General features: G+C 51.4%; 1 protein-coding gene across 1 annotated transcript in view; it reads left to right on the plus strand.

Annotated features, from left to right (window-relative positions):
* The window catches only part of SFI1 (SFI1 centrin binding protein), an 83,964-nt gene that overhangs the window by 56,404 nt on the left and 5,605 nt on the right, over window positions 1-21,955 (plus strand). Inside the window, 11 exon segments of the mRNA XM_052654476.1 lie at window positions 608-700; window positions 2,997-3,094; window positions 4,316-4,382; window positions 9,049-9,179; window positions 13,806-13,887; window positions 14,212-14,390; window positions 15,082-15,157; window positions 15,635-15,730; window positions 16,092-16,168; window positions 16,849-16,951; window positions 18,050-18,146. Coding sequence (XP_052510436.1) covers window positions 608-700; window positions 2,997-3,094; window positions 4,316-4,382; window positions 9,049-9,179; window positions 13,806-13,887; window positions 14,212-14,390; window positions 15,082-15,157; window positions 15,635-15,730; window positions 16,092-16,168; window positions 16,849-16,951; window positions 18,050-18,146 — 1,099 coding nt within the window.

The following is a 21,955-nucleotide window of genomic DNA, read 5'->3' on the forward strand; positions in this document are numbered from 1 at the left end:
ATGTGAAGAACTGACTCATTGGAAAAGACCCTGATGCTGGGAAAGATTGAAGGCAGGAGGAGAAGGGGGCGACAGAGGACGAGATGTTTGTTTGGATGGCATCAGTGACTCAGTGGACATGAATTTAGCAAACTGCGGGAGATAGTGAAGGACAGGGAAGCCTGGTGTGCTGCAGTCATGGGGTCACAAAGAGTCGAACATGACTTAGCAACTGAACCATGTGTACACGTTGACCCCACATGGTAAAAAAAAAAAAAAAAAGTAAACCCACCATAAGCTGAAAGTCTGTCTCTTTTCTGAGAGGCAGTGGTTATATTTTGACCTTTGTCTGATGTTTCTGTGTGAGTCACAGGGACTTCTCCTGGTCAGAGGTGAGGGTGATTTGTTCTTGTGTGTGCAGTACCTTCGGGCAACAGGGAGTGTTTATTAAAGTGCCCACTGTGTGGGCTGGCTTGCATCAGACTCCCAATGGAATCTCAAAGCAGAGAAACACTGTTTGGGACCCGGGAGCATCTGTGAACAGCCATGGCTGAGCTTTTCACCACCTTCTCCGGCATCAAGCTTACTGTTACAGGCACACTGTTGACTGTGTCCATTCTTTTCACAGCATTTTTGCTTTAAAGCCCTGAAAGACAACGTGATCCATGCCCGTCTTCAACGGATAAGAAGGAATCTTGCTCACCAACAGCATGATGTCATGGTGAGGCCCTCTTCTGTACCAAGACACTTCTGATGGCCCTTCTTTCCCTCTTTTTTTTAACCTTTGTGCTTAGAGGTTTGTTCAGATCTTGAGACTCCAAAACCTTCAGGTCCATATTCTTCAGTGATCTGTACCACAGGATAGAGAAACTCTTGTTTTTCTCTTATGTGATGCCTTTTTTTTTATCTGTTTGCTTAAAAAAAAAAAAAAATGGTAGTTGAATCGGAGGCCAAGCACTGTGGATTCAGCCTGGACCTGGGGAATATACTCTGAAGTCCTGCATTCCAGGGACTTTGGCACTGCTTGCACCGTGTCGTCTTCAGTGGTTAATTCTCCTGAGGGTAACCAGCATTCTACCTTCATTTGTCAGTTGTGCTTCTGGGCGTAGAAGGGGGTTTTCTAATTGTGAAAGTATTCAAATGTACAGAAAAAATATAAAAAATAGTATAATAAACCTCAGTTTACCATTTAAGGTTAACAGTTGCTTTTTTTTTCCTGAGTCATTTCAAAGTAAATTACAGATGTTATGACACTTTACATCTAAACATTTCAGTCTGCATTGCCCCCAAATGAGAACATTTTGCTCTATAACCACAATATCATTATCATCCCTAACAAAACGAATAGCAATGCTCTAATATTAACCAGTGTGTGCTCACTCAGTCATGTCCAACTCTTTGCAACTCCTTGGACTGTAGCCTGCCAGGCTCCTCTGTCCATGGGATTTTCCAGGCAAGAATACTGGAGTGGGTTGCCATTTCTTAACTGCAGGGGATCTTCCCAACCCAGGGATCGAACCTGTAGCTCTTGCATCGGCAGAATTCTTTACCACTACCACCACCTGAGAAGCCCAGTATTAACCAATACCAAGCACATATTCAAATTCAGTTGCCCCTGACCCAAATGTGTTTATACTTGTTTTTTTACAAGCCAGGATGCAATTAAAAATTGATGACTTACTACATTGGGTTATGTCTCTTAAGACTCTAGTAAATCAATAAGCTTCTCCCACCCTCCATTTCTTTTGTTTAACATGTTAATTTTTTAATTGTGGTAAAACACACAGAATTTATCATCTGGACCATTAAGTGTACAGTTCAGGGGCATTAAGGACATTAACGTCACTGTGCAGCTATCGTCCATCTCCAGAATCCTTTCATCCTGCAGAACCAAAACAATAAACCCCAGTCTCCTCCACCTCCCCCAGCCCCTGGCAACCACTGCTTTCCTTCTTGTCTCTGTGAATTTGACTGTTCCGGGTACCTCATATTTATAGAACTTTGCCCTTTTGTGACTGGCTCATTTCACTTAGCATAACGTATGTATTTTTAATGACATTGACTTTTTGAAAGGGAAGACCAGTTTTTTGTACAGTCTTCCTATTCTCCATTTTTCTGTGTACTTTTGATGTCATTTGATTTCCCTTTTTCCTATGTAGCTCTTATGAACTGGAAATTAGATCTAAGGGCTTGACTAGATTGAAGTTAAATGTTTTTTGGCAAGACTACTTCGTAGACAGTGAGCTTCCTTCACCAGGGTAAAGAATCTACCTGCTAATCCAGGAGATGCAGGAGACCCAGGTTCAGTCCCTGCGTTGGGAAGATCTCCTGGAGTAAGAAATGGCACCCACTCCAGTATTCTTCCCTAGGAAATCCCATGGACAGATGAGCATGGTGGGCTGCAGTCCGTGGGGTCACAAAAGATTCATAAGTAGTAATATGTGATAAGATCAGTTTTAGTTTCTAAAATGGTGCTGGCCTCCATGAGGCCCCGATTAGGAACAGCTTCTTCATTTTGATTTCCACAGATCTGATAGATCCAGCTGTTTGTTTTTTATGTTGGCCCAGAATAGTTCCATATAGTTTGGCCGTAATTATTTTTCAAGTCTGTTACATGTCGGGTGCTCCAAATTGAGGTAATTCCTGCGTCTTCTGGAGTTACCAGTTGGCTGCCTAATGGGTCAGGAGAGTGGAGAAGGCCATGGTACCCCACTCCAGTGCTCTTGCCTGGAGAATCCCATGGACGGAGGAGCCTGGTGGGCTGCAGTCCATGGGGTCGCAAAGAGTCGGACACGAGTGAGCGGCTTCACTTTCACTTTCCGCTTTCATGCCTTGGAGAAGGACATGGCAACCCACTCCAGTGTTCTTGCCTGGAGAATCCCAGGGACGGGGGAGCCTGGTGGGCTGCCGTCTCTGGGGTCGCACAGAGTTGGACACGACTAAAGTGACTTAGCAGCAGCAGGGTCAGGAGAGATCGTTTTGTGTTAATGAACTTCCATTTCCTTGTTTCACTTCAGCTGCTGCGCAGGGTCTGGAACCTCTGGCAGTCGCGGCTTGAGCAGAGGGAGGAAAGAGAGCAGCTGCCCTTCCTGCGTGCTGCCTGGGACCACAGCAGGTAGGGATGTGGCCTGCAGGCTCCCCAGGGGCCTGCTGTGACTTGCTTGCTGGTCTGTAGGAGTCATCACTCGCCCTTCCCCACGTTACTGTGCAGGTTCGGAAAGGCCCTGCCGTGGACCAGTGGTTCCTGCGCCGGCCTCTTCTGTTGGGCTGACGAGGCGGGAGGTGGGATGAGGAGCGCTTGAGCTGGTGCTCGGCCACCAGTGCCTCGGGTCTCAGGCGTCAGTGACGTTCTGTCTTGGAATTCAGGCATCAGTAGTGTTACAGAGACATCCCAGGCAGCTGGGTGTTTGTGGCTTGGTCTTGGAGGTTGTGAAGCGTGTCCTCAATTAAACATTCAGTTAAAGTAAGTAAATAAAAGCACCACATGTCCACAGGGGAAACTCAGAATGTATAGAAAAGAAGTAGAAAGTGAAAAATAAAGACTGCCCGGACGCCTTCCTTCAACGGCTTAGTCTTATTCTTCAGAGGGAACCGCTGTTCACTTTTTATTTTTTTTTTGACCACCACTCCTGGCTTGTGGAATTTTTAATTCCCCCGCCAGGGATTGAACCAGGGTCCTCAGCAGTGACAGTCTAGACCCCTAACCACTGGATTGCCAGGGAATCCCCTTGTCTAAAATATTTTTTCATTACTTTTTATTCACTTTCTTGCTGTAAGACATGTTCATTAAACCCTCCCCCAAGAGTATAACTTAATTTGCATAGCTATGGGTCCAATTTTGGAGCACTTTTTAATGAGTCAGTGAGAATCCCAGTATTTAGCCGACTCAGATTGGAGCTGCCAGGGTATATCACTATTATAAGTCCTGTTTTACAAAGCTGAGTGTGGTTCTCAATTTCAGTATTACTGTGAAGGCATGTCACAGACCAACATGGTCCTAAAAGACCCCAGAGTTTGGCCATAAAACCGGAAAGTTCAGCATATTTGGGGGATTTCATACATATTACCTAATTCCAAGTCCACTGTCCTTGGTGGTCCAATTAGGTTTACAAGAAAGCTGTTAAATTTTGGGGGTCGGACCACAGTCCAAAATCAGGGGTTGGTGGATTTCATGTCAGAAATCAGATTATTTCCTTCTCTCCTAGAATGAAACCCCTGAGGGCCCCGGCACTGCTCAAGAAGTGCCTGTGCCCAGATTCACCTTCCTTAAAGTGAAACAAAAGTTTAGACTCCTGGAAGTGGGAGGTGATTCCCTTGGTGGCGTGTTTCGTTTCAGAATAACGTTGCTTCGCAAGTGCTTCCAGTTGTGGTCACAGTCCACCCAGAAGAGGCGATCCCAGCAGGTACGGAGTTCCTCAGCTCAGCGGGCTCTGCTGGCTCACACTCTTGGACCAGCTGGCGTTGGAGAGATTCTTGGGGAAGGCCTGTGTCAGGGGGCCTGGTGTTCTGGTTTGGAGGCAAGGGCACTGTGAAAAGCTCGAGGTCCTGCCCCAGGGCCCTCCAGGGGTGCCACGGTCTGCGTGACTCCCATCCCTGCCTCCGTGTGCTTTGACAGCACAGCTGCTCTCTGAAGGCGATGAGCGTACAAGCCATTCTGTTCACGTCTTGACTGTCCTCAGCCAGCCCTTCATCCCGTGGGACCTTCGGGAGATGCCGGGGAAGGTGGAGAGCCTGAGTCCCATGTCCCAGAGCTAAACCACGTGAGACACAGGTGCCCGCAGTGGTGGGAGGAGGCAGGTGGAGAAAGACTGAACAGCTGCTGTGCCTGAGACCAAGCCAGGCCTTGAGAATGCAGCTATGATACAAAGCACAGAGGGTTCCTACTCTCACAAGGCTTGCAGTTCAGCCCCTGGGGGGCTCTAACAATGGCTGATCGCTGAACTGAGAAAGGTGGGTTTCCAGGCCTCATCAGGCTCAGGGGAGTAAGTGTTCAATTGGTGATGTCTGCAGGGCCTCACAGTAGGACATGGGCTGCTCAGCTCTTTGCTTGGCCTTCCCCCAGTGAAAACGGGCGGGGACGCGAACCAGGCTCCTCATGGTGATTTCGCTGCTGCCCTCTCCACCTCCCCTTCTGTCTGCTGCTCGAGTCTGACACGTGGATCTAAGGAGTCTGGCTGGCTGCTTGGTTTGGACTTCATACTGACTCCCTTGGGGGCTGGTCCCGTCAGCTCTTCTCCCTGTCCCTGTGTCCGCTCTGCCCTTCACAGCTGTGTGCAGTCCAGCCGCCAGTCCTTCCTGGGTGTTCTCTGCCTGCTCCTGTTTCCCAGTCTAACCACTGCCCTTTTAGCTCAGGTGTCAGCCCTGGCCCCTGCCCCCGTCCCACATGCGGCCTTCTCATCACCTGGCATTGGCTGCCCCCCACCCCGTCCACCCCACCAGGCTCTAGGCTCCTTGAGCACAGAGCCTGCCCTGCTCCATTCATCTCCTGAACTGTTGGCTGAGGGCAGGCCCTGACCGTGTTTGGACAAGCGAGGGACACGGGCGAACAAACATGAGCTGCTGGTGACTGCTTCAGACTTTACCCCCCAAACCACCCCAGTGCCTTGATGTTTGGGACTGAGCAGGGCATGGGTCGATTCTGGGTCACCTTTACCTTCCACACCTGGAAAAGGCTTAGAATTGGTGCATTCTTTGACATCCCTTTGGATTATGTGGCTGTTTTGGAAAGGACATTGCCACCTGGTCTCTCAAGGTTATTTAATGCAAGCACAACAGCGTATGAAGAAAGAGCCCTTTTAAAAAAAGAACATGAGCCCCTGAGTTGAAAGGTTATGTTTATTCAAGGTGGAAAAGAAGCAAAGGGTCTCATTGAATTTCTCCCTGAAAAAAGGGATCCGCTCGACCCTGGGGCCCAGCACTGGAAGAAGGTCAAGGGTCGAGTCCTTATCTCTCAGGCCTCCAGCGCAGCCCACACAGTGGACGGTTTGAAAAATAGTAAGAGCCCTGCTCAGCTGTTGTGTTTTAAAAAAACCTGTAGCTAACAATCTGAGTAGTATTGCTTGGTTCAGATATCCAGGAACACGTCAGTGCCTTTTATTTTAGGGAAAGATAAAAATTAATGTATTATGCATTTCCTTCTATTTAAGAAGTGATATTACAAAGAATGGCGAGAACGTTTGCTTGTTGTTGAAGCTGGGTGAGAAGTCTGTGGGGATTTGTTATATTATTGCTGCTACTCTTGTTTATACTGGAAAATGCCCATGAGCAATAGGTAGACATCACAGAAAATTTGAGAAGTGTACAAAGACATAAAAAAAGAAAAAAAACACCCATAATCCTGCCTCTAAGATGACATTTGGTGAGTAAACCTGATATTTTTTTTCTTCTGTGTGAATAGGAGTGTGTCACAAACACACACATAGGCATGCTGTGAAATTTTCTATTGCGCTGGAGAAAAAATCATCCCAAACTCAGTGGATTAAAACAACCACCACTTTATTATGTTTTAAGGATTCTGTGTGTCAAAACCTGAGAGAGGACGTGGCAAGGCTGACTGGTCTCTGCTCCGTGCTGCTGGGGCCTCTGCTGGTCTGATTCTAGTGGCAGGAGGTTGGAGCCGTTCAGCTTAGTTTCCTCACTCAGTCATCTGGTTCTGGGGCTGGAATGACTCAAAGACGGGGCTCCACTGGGACTGTTAACTAGAGAGCCTCCCCGTGGCCTTCCCCAGAGGCTCGGGCTTCCTTTCAGCATGGCGGCCCCTGGGTAGCAGACTTCCTGTGTTGCAGCTCAGGGCTCCCGGAGTGTTCCCACAAACAGGACAGGAGCTGTGTGGCCCTTTACGAGCTAGCCTTAGAGGCCACTTAGTGTCACTTTCACCGTTGGTCAAAGTAGTCACTGTCCACCCAGATTCAAGGAAAGGAAGGTCAAAGAGCTTGCAGTCTTGTTTTTTGGTTTTATTTGTTGTTACTGTTTCTGGCCGAGGCATGGGGGTTTTAGTTCCCCAACCAGAGGTAGGACCCGTGCCCCGCAGTGGTGAAAGCCCGAGGCACTGGACTGGCAGGGAGTTCCCTGCAGCCAGCCCTATCTTGAACCTGCCACACACGTGTATGCTTCCCCGCTGCCCCAAGCTTTTGCACCATGGAGGCGTACGTATCGTTCTGTCAGTGGCGTGTCTTCCTACTGATGGAGCCATAGAAGAGCAGTTGTTCTTGTTCAGTCGCTCAGCCGTGTCCAGCTCTTTGTGACCCCGTGGGCTGCAGCACACCAGGCTTCCTTGTCCCTCACTACCTCCTGGAATTTGCCCAAACTCACGTCCATTGAGTCAGTGATGCCATCCAGCCATCTCGCCCTCTGTCCCCCTCTTCTCCTGCCCTCAATCATTCCCAGCATCGGGGTCTTTTCCAGTGAGTCAGCTCTTCGCATCAGGTGGTCCAAATATTGAAGCTTCAGCATCAGTCCTTCAATGAATACTGAGGGTTGATTTCCTTTAGGATTGACTGGTTTGATCTCTTTGCTGTCTAAGGGACTCTCAAGAGTCTTCCCCAGCACCACAATTCAAAAGCATCAGTTCTTCGGCGCTCAGCCTTCTTTATGGTCCAACTCTCAGATCTGTACATGACTACTGGAAAAACCATAGCTTTGACTAGATGGACCTGTGTCAGCAAAGTGATGTTTCTGCTTTTTAATACTCTGTCTAGGTTTATCAAAAGTTTCCTTCCAAGGAGCAAGTGTCTTTTAATTTTGTGGCTGCTGTCACCATCCCTCAGTGATTTTGGAGCCCAGGAAAATAAAGTCTGACACTCTTCCCATTTTTTTCTCCATCTCTTTGCCATGGAGTGTCGGGATCAGATGCCATGATCTTAGTTTTCTGAATGTTCTGAAGTTTAAGCCAGCTTAAAACTGGACAGAACAGTAGTAGCCTTTTTTTTTCTTATTTTTAATTTAAATATACATGTGTTTTAATTTTAACTTGCGTTGGCTTCTGCCATACAGCAGTGCAAATCAGCCATAATTGCATATACATCCCCCCTCCCCCTCCCCGATCGCATCCCTCTAGGTCATCACAGAGGGCCAGACGGGGCTCCCGGTGCTACACAGCAGCTTCTCACCAGCTGTCTGTCTGACACCTGGTAGTGTCTATATGCTGAAGCCACTTCCCCATTCTCCCACTCGCTCCCTCCCCCACTGTGTCCACAGGCCCATTCTCCACATCTGCATCTCCAGTCCTTCCCTGCAGATAGTACCATTTTTTTAGATTCCGTATATATGCATACGTATGCTATGTTTGTTTTTCTGATTTACTGTACTCTGTAACAGGCTCTAGGTTCATCCCCCTCACTAGAACTGACTCACATTCATTCTTCTTTATGGCTGAGTAATATTCTGAGATACGTACATCTATCTTTATTCTGATACATATACCGCAACTTCTTTTCCCATTCATCTGTTGATGGACATTTCGGTTGCTTCCGTGTCCTGGCTGTTGTAAACAGTGCTGCTGTGAACACTGGGTACACGTGTCCTTTTTCATTACAGTTTTCTCAGGGTATATGCCCAGTAGTGGGGTTTCTGGGTCATATGGTAGATTTTACTGGTCCTATGGTAGATTAAGTAGCCTTTTATAATTACATAAACATTTAAAGACTCTGTATTTCAAAAAAGTATTATAAAATCAAAAGACACAGGTGGAAACAAAAATTGATCACACACATGACAGAGGACTAATAAATTTAAGGTTCAAAAAACCCATATATGTCACTGAGTCAGATGCTCACAGTAAACTGGGCAGTGAGGACGGACACTTGGGCCGTAGGGAAAAACGCCAGATAAATACACACACACACGGGGTCAGATGTAGGGAGAGACGCTTAATTCACTTTTAATGAAAGGCAAAGTTTTTAACCTATCATTTCATTTTTCACCTGTCATGTTGGCAGAAATTAAAAGTAATGCTTTTCACTTTAAAAGGTGTTTGTATCGGAAGCAGTCCTCCCTTGAGAATGGGACCTGGAAAGACTTTTTTCGTTTTTAATGTAAAGTACAAATGGTCATTCACGGTTTTCCCCTCAGCTGTTGCAGGCCAGAGCAGACTGCCACTTCCAGCAGAGAGCCCTGCCTGCAGCCTTCCAGGCATGGAGGAGACTCTGGCGGTGGCACCAGCAGCAGCGAGCCCTCGAGGCCCGGGCAGCGAGCTTTCACAGGTACCCCATGCAGCTCCTCTCTGCACCCAGCCCCATGTCTTGGGTCCGGGTCTGCTCCCCATGCAGCCCTTTGTTTCATATCTCAGCCTACCAGTGCCCTCAGCCCAGGTTCTTCCTGGATTTTCAACTGTGGGCTCACTGAGCTCATCTGCCTGGAAGAGACAGCCCGTGTTTCCCCTGGGGAAACATTTGCCCATCTGTGTACAAGTGCTTCGAGAATTGCCCTGGTTTTACATCCTGCCCCCATCACGAGCCGCAGTGAGCTGCTTTAAAGCTGCCCATCAGCTTCCCGGATCAGGGTGTGGTTGGATGTCGCATCACCTTGGACGGCTTTCTTGAGCGTGATTTCCCTGAAATGCTTGGCTCCTCTTCTGCTAGACCTTTTTTTTCCCCTCTTGATGGATGGGGTCTTCATTGGGGTGCTTCTTTAGTTGTGGTTAGTGTGAGCTTGGTTGCCCCGTGGCATGTGGGATCTTAGTTCCCCAACCAGGGATCAACCTGGGACCTTTGTCAACCCCAACCGGGGACCTGTGTCCCTCACACTGGAAGGCGGTTTCTTAACTCCTAGGCCACCAGGGAAGTTCCTCAACCTGACTTTTTGAAGCCTTGAAAATATTGTCAACAAAGTTAGGATGGGCAGAACTCCATCGTTTTAGCTCCAGTTGGCGGCAGACTTGCTGAGAGCAGGTTTGCACCACCTGTTAGTGCAAGACAGTGTAGAGGTCGTTAATGACTAACTGTCGGCCACAGAGGTGTAGGTGTGGTGGGAGGGGAGAGTGGAAAATACAGAAGCCCATTTGCCTGTGACGACATCATCTTCACTAATAATTTCCTTCTCACAGCAGCCCGGAGAGAACAGGTTCAAAGTGATAAATGACTCAACTGTGTAACAACAGCCAGTGTTTACATTCAGATCTCCCTGATTCCAAAGTCCAAGTACTTGCTGCTGGATCAGGAGGAAGGTCTTTTTATGACTTGGTTCAGTCCAGTCACTGAGTCGTGTCCGACTCTTTACGACCCCGTGGACTGCAGCATGCCAGGCCTCCCTGTCCATCACCAACTCCCAGAGTCTACCCAAACCCATGTCCATTGAGTCGGTGATGCCATCCAACCATCTCATCCTCTGTCATCCCCTTCTCCTCCTGCCCTCAATCTTTCCCAGCATCAGGGTCTTTTCAGATGAATCAGCTCTTTGCATCAGGTGGCCAAAGTATTGGAGTTTCGGCTTCAACATCAGACCTTCCAATGAACACCCAGGACTGATCTCCTTTAGGATAGACTGGTTGGATCTCCTTTCAGTCCAAGGGACTCTCAAGAGTCTTCTCCAACACCACAGTTCAAAAGCATCAATTCTTCCGCACTCAGCTTTCTTCACAGTCCAACTCTCACTTCCATACATGACTACTGGAAAAACCATAGCCTTGACTAGACGGACCTTTGTTGGCAAAGTAATGTCTCTGCTTTTTAGTATGCTGTCTAGGTTGGTCATAACTTTCCTTCCAAGGAGTAAGTGTCTTTTAATTTCATGGCTGCAGTCACCATCTGCAGTGATTTTGGAGCCCTATGACTTGGTATGAACTTTAAATCTTGGTGAGAAGGAGAGACATACTCAAGGGACAGTTGGAGAACAGTCCTAAAGAACAGACCATCTGTGTCCTCAGAGTGTCAACACAGGTTCTTCCAGGGCTCAGAGCTGGTGCTGAGGGGTGTGCCCTGGGGAGGCTTGCTTTGCGGGTGGTGGGGAGTGGATGGTGGGACGAGGAGGGCCAGACTGAGGGGCTGCCTGATTCTGCAGGTAGATCGCGGACAGGTGTTTGAGCAGGTGCATGGAAGCAGTGACAGTTTTGGATGTTGCCCTGAGGACAGTGCGTCACTTAGGGCAGAGGGGGAAGGACCAGCACTGGGAGAAGCTGACGTGCACTTGGCTTTGGAGGACGCCGAACGCTGGTGTGAGAGGGTCAGCCCGAACCCTGGGCTCCGTACACTAAGTTCAAGGAGGTGCTTTTAGTGGGCGGCCATGAAGCAAAGAGGCTGGCATGGGCTGGCACTTATCTCTGCCCCCTCTGCTGCAGAGAGGGGCTTTGCCTTAGTTTCTGTGCTGAGATCTAATGTAAGAGGCATTCAACAAATGGCTTCACTACCTACAACACACGTTTCCTTTACAAGTGAGCTGGTTCTGTTGCTTGCTTGTTTGTATTTTGGGATGTCGTGGGACCAGAAATCAAGGGCACCTTCAAAGCAGCCCAGAGGAGCTCCTAAAAGAGATGTGGTTGGCATCCGCCTTGGGCGAGTTTAGAACCATCACTTGAGACAAAAGTGTGGAGGGCGGATCAAGGCAGGAAGTCAGATGAAGGCTTGAAGGCTGGCGAAAAAGATTAGACATTACTTCTTTTGGTTTAGCTGGATCTTCTTAGACAGCTTAGTTTTTTAGGTTCCTGCCTTCCTAGGTCACAAGAACGCAGAGTGATTGAGAACCTGGCTTAGAAGCCGACAGGCCTGGTTGAGTTCAGACCCACACTCTACGCTCGGCAGCTCTGCGACTCTGGGCAAGTCACTCAGTCTCTCTGAGCCCCAGTTTCCTCAAATGTAAAATGGAGATGAATTGATAACATCCCACAGGGTTGCCATGACCATTGAGAAGGATAATCCATCCCCTGGAACTGATTTGTGGCTCTTAAGGTAAATTGATGTCCATGTTTGGTTTTGAGTTTAGCAAGTCAAAGTTCCAAAAAAAAAAAAAAGAAGCGTATGTTCTATCTTTCCATAATTCTTGGGGTACTTTAAAAAAATATTTCAGGAATATAAACTGAATTCATGGTAGAATCTCATGAATTATGGCTAAAAATAATAATTTATTAACCAGCCAGTGAAATATTATACTGAGAATGAGGCAGTACCCGTTTGCCTTTTTTTTTTTTAATTGAGCTGAAATTTACATACAGTAAAAGGTATAGATGTTAAGAAAGTAGATGGAATTTTTACAAATTGCGTCCCAGGATAACTAGCACCCCAGCTGAGATACAGAATGCTTCCATCATCCCAGAGAGTTCCTTCCTGCCCTTTTCCACCAGTTCCTGCCCCCAGAAGTCATCCCTGTTCTGCGTTCTGCCATTCTAGGTTCGTTTTTGCGTGCTTTTGGACTTTGCACGGTGGGATCATGTAGTACCTGCTCTATGGTGTCTTCGAGCCTAATGTTTTTGAGGTTGAGCCAGGTTATTGCATGTATCTATAGGTGTTTTTAACTTGCTGAGTACTACTCAGTTGTATGTATCTCAGACACCGTTTCGATCTGTGTTAACATAGGAGTTGTTTTCCAGTTTGCGGCCATCGTGCCTAAGGCTGCTGTGCACGTTTTGTTTTAGTGGGGTACGTTTCACTTCTCTTGGGTAGATACCTTGAAGTAGACTTCCGGGTCAGAGGGTGGGCGTCTGCTTAATCTTGGAGGTGGCTATATCATTTTCTGCTCACACCAGAAAACCTGAGGGTTCTGGTTGCTCCAGCATCCGCACCAAAGTTAAAATGTTTCTTTAGCTTTGGTTGTGCTGGGTCTTCGCTGCTTTGCGGGCTTTTCTCTGCTTGTGGCGAGGGGAGGCTGCTCTCCAATTAAGGTGTGAGGGCTTCTCATTGCAGGGGCTTCTCCTGCTGCTGAGTGCAGGCTCAGGGGCACGCGGGCTTCGGTAGCCGGGGCTGAGGGGCTCTAAAGCACAGGCTCACTAGCTGCGGCACATGGGCTTAGTTGCTCCACAGTATGTGGGATCTTCTGAAGTCAGGGCTTGAACTTGTGTCCCTGGCATTGCAAGGCAGATTCTCAAGCACTGGACTGCCAGGGAAGCCCCAGCGTTTGTTCTTGAAGTCTTTCCAGCTTCGCCGTTTCGGTGGGTATGTGGAGAGCTGTTTCATTTTCTTGATGACTAATGATGTACAGCGTTTCTTTAAAGCCTTATTGTTGTTCATTCGCTAAGGCATGTCCAACTCTTTGTTACCCCATGGACTGTGGCACCCCAGGCTCTGCTGTCCTTCCCCGTCTCCTGGAGTTTGCTCGAACTCATGTCCATTGAGTTGGTGATGCACTCAGCCTTCTTTATGGTCACGCTCTCACAGCCTTACATGACTCCTGGGAAACCGTGAAAGTCGCTCAGCCGTGTCCGACTATTTATGACCCTATGGGCTGACAGTCCATGGAATTCTCCAGACCAGAATACTGGAGTGGGTAGCTTTTCCCTTCTCCGGGGGATCTTCCCAACCCAGAGATTGAACCCAGGTCTCCCACATTGCAGGCAGATTCTTTACCAGCTGAGCCACCAGGGAAGCGCAAGAATACTAGAGTGGGTAGCCTACCTTCTCCAGAGGATCTTCCCAACCCAGGAATTGAACCAGAATCTTTACCAACTGAGCTGTCAGGGAAGCCCACAGCCTTGACTGATTAGAGCTTTGTCGGCAAAGTGACATCTCTTCCTTAAAGTGTGGAATGTGTCGGGTCATTTGAGGGGTTTGGCTGTTGTCCGCTTTCCTTGCTCCCCACCTGGGCTTATTTGGCTCTTAATATAAGAGAAAAAACCCAGTCATTTGGAACTTCTCATTCTTGTGGAGTTAGAGCTCTCCTGTTATTCACTTGGATTCTTTCAGGGAGATGTTAGAGAAGCAGGTGTTTGCCCTCTGGTGTCAGAAGACGTCTCAGCATCAAGAACACCGCTTGGCAGAGAGGATGGTGAGTGGTGCCCCCGGGGGCCCCTGGGGAGGTGCCTGGATGCGCCGGGCCTGCTTCAGGTCTCTGCACCTGGCGCCTTGCCCGTGAGGATGCTGCTGGACCCGGACCCGTGCTGCAGGGCGACCCACCTGCAGCCAGGATTCGCAAGGCCAGGGCAGGGCCTGGCATCTGTTTCCTTGTCTGTCAGTGGACTCTGCAGATGGTTTCTGGGCCTGCCCAGCTCCTGCACCTCCAGCTCTTCCGCCTTGGTCATCTTCATGGCCTGGACTTTTCCTGGCTTCCGCACCGCCGCCTCTGTGACCCTTCCAATCTCTCCTGCCGCAGGCCGTGCTCCACGCAGAGCGGCACCTTCTGCAGCAGTCGTGGTCCACGTGGCGCCAGCAGGCAGCGGCACACCGCCTGGAGCAGCAGCAGCATGCCCTGGCCTGTGCCCACCACCACCTCGGGCGGCTCAGGAGGGTCTTCTGTGTCTGGAGGGAGGGCGCCCGAGGGCTCAGAGCAGAGTGAGTGGCCACTCGTGCCTCGGAAACCCTTCCCGGCTCGGGGCAGCTTTGACTGTAGTGGCAGACTGTTAGCTCTGAGCGTCTGCGGGTAGAGGGTGGGGGGTGGTCGTGTCAGCCTGGATTCAGAAATTCAACTTGAAACAGTCTAAGCAAAGCCAGGGCTGCAGTGAGAGGCTCCTGGGGCGCTCGTGGATCTCTGGGCTCCGGACCTTGGCTGGTCAACAGGGCCTATGGACCTGAGGTCCTGCCCGTCAGCTCCACCCTGCTCACTGATTGGGGCCACTTGAAACACCCGTGGCTGGGGCAGGCTGTGGTGGTTTCACCACACCCCGTAGTCAGGGACCAGGGCGGACAACCCCGTGTGCCCTACAGGCGTCGTCCTGCCCTGGGTTCTCTCTTGATCCGCTTTGTGCTTCAAGGGTCTCTCACCTCTCGAACTCTGGCCACGCTGAACGTCCTCCTTGGTTACCTGTTCCCACATGAACACAGAGCCCTGTGAATTTGTTCACAGAAATTGGGCTGCATGAGTGCTGTTCTGAGTGGAACGCCCAAATCCTTTGGCAGCTGTTCCCAAAGGGTCGTGATTCCCCTGCATGTTTAAGACCCCCTGGGCAGGGTCCCAGCTGCAGTGGGGTGCCCCTCAAGAGGGCCTTTGCAGGGTCTGGGCTGAGCGCCAGCTGTCTCCCTGCAGGAGGATGGGCAGTGTGCGGGCTGCACGATTCCACGTGGCGTGGCTTCTGCGCTGGGCCTGGACCAGGTGGCGGGAGGTGAGGCCTTGGCGTGCCTGGGGCTGTGGGTGGGTGGAGCCTCGTTGGGGTGAGTCAGGGCGGACACACGGTCTCCTCCATGGTCCCACGGAGACCACCTTCCCCTGAGTGTGCGCGGGAGGCCGGGTGGCAGGTGGCGTGAGTGCCCAGCTGGTCTTGTGAGATGACTGGCTCACAGGCCCCCATTGTGTTAGGTGCCAGGCTGCCCCTCCTGGACACTCTGAGTCTACAGTTCCTGGTCTAATGGTTCACAGACGTCCTCTTCAGGGTGAAAAATGTTCGCACTGACCCACAGGAGGCGTTTGCCCCATGTCATCCTCACAGCCCTCTAAGAACTGCTTGTTTACAGAGGAGGATGCTGGGCTTGGGGTTAATAACCACTTTACTCAAGCTCCCCCAAGCTAAGAGTGAAACCGAGGCACGGGTGAGCCCCGCTCAGCCCTGGGCCTGCGGCGGCCGGCTCTCTCCTCTCCGCAGCGCCGGGCCCTGCGCAGTGCCGAGTGGCAGAAGCTGGCGCGAGCCGACCTGCACCGCCAGCACAGCTTGATGCACAGGGCGCTGCAGACCTGGGGGGTACGCGATGCCGCGGCCGCCAGACCTCCTCGGCTGGCAGGGAGGGCGATTCCGGAGGCTTTGTTCCCCTTCCTTTTTTCTCCCGCCCCTCCCGAGGTAGTAATTCCATGAGACTCAGAGCAAGTGCCCTGGCCAGTGGGTCTTACACCCCTGAGCTAGTTCCCCGTCCTTCCCCGGGGACCTGGGGGCTGGACTCACCAGGTGAGCATAGCTGGTCCTCTCCCTGTTGCTGGGTGGGCTCCTGGCCTCCCCCCGCCCTCCGTGCTGCCTGCTCTGGGCGGCACAGGCCCTGCACCCCTGCGGCTGCCCCAGGGCAGGACGCGCTGCGGCCCGGGTCCTCCAGTCTCCTGCTCGCCTGCAGGTGTATCAGAGCCAGGTGCGGAGCGTGCTGCAGGAGGCGGCTGCCAGGGAGAGCCGGCACAAGAGGCGGCTGCTGCGGTAAGTCCGCGCGTCCCCGGCACAGCCCAGGGACCAGGGAGCAGGCTGCAGACCCCGGCAGGTTGGGAGGACTCCAGCCAGGGTCTGGCAGTCATGCCCCTGCTGCTGAGAGCGAGGCTTCGGTGTTTCCAACACTGGTGCTGTTCACTGGGGCCTCATGTGTCTTGAACCCGCGCTGTGTGCTGAGCAGGGCCTCTGGGAGGCACCTGCGCCATCTCCTGCGTGTCTTGTTCATCTGAGCACCTTTCTCTGCCCCGTTCAGACCTGCGGGAGGTGCCCTCCCCCACCCCCTGCTCTAGGCCTCTCTCTAGCCTCTGGGAGTGTCTGCACCTCGCGCCCCTCGGCTCCGCTGTTTTCCTCCCCGCCTCGGTCTGTTCAGCACCTGCTGTTGCAGGCTGCTTCCTCCTTCCTCCCGGCTGCACCTCTCTCACCGCAGATGCAGCACCTCTGTCGCTGTCACCGGGTTGCAGCCCTGTGTTCCCCGTGGCGCCTCAATGCACAAGGCCGTGGTGCCCGTGGTGCACCCACGGCACTGCTCAGCCGTGTGTGGGGTGTGCAGTCAACGTGAATCGTCCGTGCAACAGACACGCTTGGGTGTGGGGAGACCTCAATTCACGACCGAGCAGAAGAGCCTCGCACTATCCACCCCCAGGTCACCCTGTCCCCACGTGTGCCCACAGGCGTGTGTTACATCGCTGGAGAGAGAACACTGTGGCCCAAGCGGACGAAACGAAAAAGATGTCCCAGGCGGCAGCTCACTACAGAAGGACTCTGTGCTCCAAGGTGAGCCCTGGGGGCCAGCTGGTCGCCTGGGGGGCTGGGGCCGTGTTCCTGCGAGGGGGCGGCCTGGAAGTGCCTCCAGAGGCGTGAACAGAGTGAGGAGCGCAGAGCAAGAGACAGCGCCCCTCTGCACACACGCAGCTGGGCCGGCAGGCGGGCTTGTTTACTCGCTGCTTTCCCTGAATTCTGAACTAACATCCCTAAAACAAAGGCAGGGCGCATAGTGACTGTGAACCAGCTCTCCCTAGAACCAGGGCTTCCCACACACGTGGAACTTTCCCTTGGGACACCACACCTCCGTCTCCTCGTATCAGCACGGACATACAGCGGGGAGGCCTCCCTGACCCCTGCTGCTCTTCGGCCTTCTGGGATTCATGGCCTCGGGGGCTTTCCGCAGAGCATCCGGGAATGTGAGGTCATTGGCCACGGTTGGCAGGAATTGGTGTGCCCTGGCTCCACGGGCTGAGGGGTACATGGCTGTGGGAACAAGTCACGTCATGTGACAGGACGCACGTACCGTGATGGAGGTGGCCCTTGACTCGGGGGCGTTTCAGAAGAAGGCAGTTTGCTGGGAGCCCGGGGCCGGTCCTGGCAGCTCTGGGGCCTCCATGGACGAGCAGCAGTTCCACGTGGTCAGTGTCCGATCTGCTCTCAGGGAGGTTCAGAGGCCGGCGTGAGTGCCCTGCTCTGGAAGGACGGTCGGGGCTCGGAAGGGAGGAGGCCTCTGGGGAGTGGAGTTCGTGACTGTGTGGGGAGCAGGCGGCAGGCACCCCCTGTCCTGTTTCTGTGACTTCACGTCTGCCTCACGTATGAAAGCGTACGTGACATGAAGCTTCCACTTAACAAATAGGATGAGAGCCCGAGTGAGACTTGACGTCTGCACGGCACTGTGTGAAGTTCAGCTCCTCTGGGCCCATCGCCTGGGATACAGGGCTTCTTACGAGGGGCCTGGGCATGGTGGCCTGGGTCTATATGGACGGCGGGCACTTCCTGGAGCCCACATGAATGCCGTTCACTCCATGGGGAGCGACCCGCAGAGCCGGGGTGGCCCCAGGAAGTGGGGACGTGCCGTGGCCACACTCTTGTGCTTCTGCCCCTCAGGTGCTGCTTGAGTGGCGAGAGGCAGTGTCTGTGCAGGTGTGTTTCCGAGAGCAGGCGGATGGGGCTGTCAGGGAGGCCCGGCTGGTGCTGCGTAGAGGTAAGTGGGGCCCGCTAGATGGTGGTGGTTCAGTCATGTCTGACTCTTTGTGACCCCGTGGACCGCAGCACGCCAGGCTTCCCTGTCCTTCACTGCCTCCCAGAGCTTGCTCAAACTCATGGTCATTGAGTCGTTGAGGCCATCCAACCATCTTATTCTCTGTCATCCCCTTCTCCTGCCTTCAGTCTTTCCCAGCCTTTTCTGATAAGTTGGCTCTTTTCAACAGATGACCAAAGTATTAAAGCTTTAGTTTCAGCATCAGTCCTTCCAATGAATATTCAGGGTTGATTTCCTTTAGAGTGACTGGTTTGATCTCTGCATTCCAAGGGACTCTCAAGAGTCTTTTCCAACACCACAGTTCAAAAGCATCAATTCTTCGGTGCTCAGCCTTCCTTATGGTCAAACTCTTCACATCCATACATGACTCCTGGAAAAACCATAGCTTTGACTAGACGGACCTTTGTTGGCAAAGTGATGTCTCTACTTTTTAACACATGGTCTAGGTGTGTCGTAGCTTTTCTTCCAAGGAGCAAGCGTCTTTTAATTTCATGGCTGCAGTCACCATCCACAGTGATTTTGGAGCCCAAGAAAATAAAGTCTGTCGCTGTTTTCCACTGTTTCCCCATCTATTTGCCATGAAGTGATGGTCGTGGATACCATGATCTTTTTTTGAATATTGAGTTTTAAGCCAGTTTTTTCACTCTCTTCTTTCACCTTCATCAAGAGTCTCTTTAGTTCCTCTTGGTTTTCTGCCAAAAGAGTGGTGTCAAATGCGTATGTGAAGTTATTGATATTTCTCCTGGCAACCTTGATTCCAGCTTGTGCTTCATCCAGCCTGGCATTTCTCATCATGGACTCTGCATAGAAGTTCAAAAGCAGGTGACTATATACAGCCTTAATGTACTCCTTTCCCAATTTTGAACCAGTCCACTGTTCCATGTCTGGTTCTGACTGTTGCTTCTTGACCTGCAAACAGGTTTCACAGAAGGCAGGTAAGGTGATCTGGTATTCCTATCTCTTTAAGAGTTTTCCACAGTTTGTTGTGATCCACACAATAAAAGGTTTTAGCAGAGTCAGTGAAGCAGAAGTAGGTGTTTTTCTGGAATTCTCTTGCTTTTCCTATGATCCAGCGGATGTTGGCAATTTGATCTCTTGTTTCTCTGCCTTTTCTAAATCCAGCTTGAACATCTGGAAGTTCTCAGTTCACATATTGCTGAAGCCTAGCTTGGAGAATTTTGAGCATTACTTTGCTAGCATGTGAAATGAGTGCAATTGCGCAGTAGTCTGAACATTCTTTGGCATTGTCCTTCTTTGGGACTGGAATGAAAACTGACCTTTTCCAGTCCTGTGGTCACTGCTGAGTTTTCTAAATTTGCTGGCATATTGAGTGCAGCACTTCAACAGCATCATCCTTTAGGATTTGAAATAACTCAGCTGGAATTCTGTCACCTCCACTAGCTTTGTTCATAGTGATGCTTCCTAAGGCCCACTTGACTTCACATTCCAGGACGTCTGGTTCTAGATGAGTGATCATACCATCGTGGTTATCCGGGTCATTTTTTTGGTGTAGTTCTTCTGTGTATTCTTGCCACCTTAATATCTTCTGCTTCTGTTAGGTCCATGCCATTTCTGTCCTTTATCGAGCCCATCTTTGCATGAAATGTTCCCTTGGTATCTCTAATTTTCTTGGCGAGATCTCTAGTCTTTCCCATTCTGTTGTTTTCCTCTATTTCTTTGCCTTGATCCCTGAGGAAGGCTTTCTTATCGCTCCTTGCTGTTCTTTGGAACTCTGCATTCAGATGCGTATATCTTTCCTTTTCTCCTTTGCCTTCTGCTTCTCTTCTTTTCTCAGCTATTTGTGAGGCCTCCTTGGACAGCCATTTTGCCTTCTGCATTCCTTTTTCTTGGGGACGGCCTTGATCCCTGTCTCCTGTACGGTGTCACGAACCTCTGTCCCTAGTTCTTCAGGCACTCTGTCTGTCAGATCTGCTCCCTTGAATCTATTTCTCACTTCCACTGCATAATCGTAAGGGGTTTGATTTAGGTCACACCTGAATGGTTTAGTGCTTTTTACTACTTTTTTTCAGTTTAAGTCTGAATTTGGCAATAAGGAGTTCATGATCTGAGCCACAGTCAGCTCCTGGTCTGTTCTTGCTGACTGTATGGAGCTTCTCCATCTTTGACTGCAAAGAATATAATCAGTCTGATTTCGGTGTTGACCATCTGGTGAGGCCCACGTGGAGCCGTCTCTTACGTTGTTGGAAGCGGGTGTTTGTTGTGACAGTACGTTCTCTTGGCGAAAGTGTGGAAGCTGAAGAGAGGCCTGTGAGGATTAAGCTCAAGGTGCTGGCAGGGCCGTGCTCCCTCCGAAGGCTTTGCGGTGGCGGGCAGGGGGGTCCTCTCCCCTGCCTCAGCTGGCTTCTGGCGGCTCCCGGCCACCCTTGCTGCACCGCAGGCTGTAGACATGAGGTCACTCCGGCCTTATCATTCCTCACGTCATCACACGTGTCTGTGTACCTGTGTCTTTTCTTAGGAGACCAGTCGTCACTGGGTTAAGGGCGCACCCCACTCCAGACATCGGTTGCTCCACACACCGTTAGCTCAGGTTCTGGGGTGGATGTGGCCGTGGGAGGCGTAAACTGTGCGTTCCAGTGCATCTTCACACCCTCGTCCTGTCCTATTGCCATTAACGAAAGCCCAGGCTTGAGATCTACAGAGAGGTAAAGACCTGGAGCTGGAGTGGGGTCTTGGAGGCAGTTTGATGGGGACGTTCTGCCCGTGACAGCTGCTTGTCAGGTCGGGCCCACCCTGTCAGGGTCCTGCTTCCTTGTCTGCTTGGGGAGCAGGGACTGTCCAGCTGGCCCCAGGCAGTCCCATGACCTGCCGTTCCAGTGGCCTGGGGGGACCACTGCTGGAGAGAGATGTGAAACAGGGGCCCTTGGGTCTGCAGGGGGCATGTCTGACACTCTGAGGAGACAGCTGCTGGTTAGAACGAATGAGAAATGGTTTAAATCGGACCATAGAGAAAGTGGATTAAGTTGTTAAATTGGCTTAATAGCATTGCTCCCAAACAAAAGCTAATCCACTCAGGTTTGGTTCTGACTGGTTCTTGTGTCAATGAACACAGATCTGTGCTCTCCTGGACGGAATCTCAGGGTCCAGCATGCTCCTCTGTGACCTCAGACTGCTCCTCACCCTAGAAACCAAGGCTAAATGTTTCTAGTCATTCCCAGGAAAGATACAACGTGCTCAGCCCGCCCCCGCTCTCTGCTGGGCTGGAGCTCTGGCACCGGTGCTGCACGGCACCGTGAGAGTCAGGCGGCCGCGGGGGGATGGTGACCGGCACAGCTGAAGCTGCTTCCCCCGCGGGCTGCCGGCAGCATCTTTCCTCAGACGGGTGGCACGTGGCTGGCCCTCGGCTTGTGTCCATTGGGGCTGGTGCAGGTTGCTGGGGGCTGTTGACGACGTGCGGTGTCACAGCCCGTGCGCAGACCGTACCTGTGGGGCTGTTTCTTGGCATAAGTGAGCCTCTGAGTCTCGGGCACACCTTGGTGGTCCCCGGCTCGGCTGGGACTGCGGGAGGACGCAGCAGGGCCGAGGGGTCGTGGGGACTCGTGCTTGTCAGTGCCTGCGTGACTCGGGCAGGGCCTCCTCTCAGCCTCGGTGTGCCGGCTGAGGGTGGGAACAGTAGGACCTGCCCTGGAGGTGGTCCCGGGGGTCCAGTGAGGCTCACACATCCGTGTGTAAAGCAGGACCCGGGGAACAGCAGCGCTTAGTGCGACAGCTCCAGGCTGAAGAAAAGGAAAAAG

The sequence above is a fragment of the Budorcas taxicolor genome, chromosome 17 (genome assembly GCF_023091745.1).
Source record: "Budorcas taxicolor isolate Tak-1 chromosome 17, Takin1.1, whole genome shotgun sequence".
In the NCBI taxonomy this organism is placed as follows: domain Eukaryota; kingdom Metazoa; phylum Chordata; class Mammalia; order Artiodactyla; family Bovidae; genus Budorcas; species Budorcas taxicolor.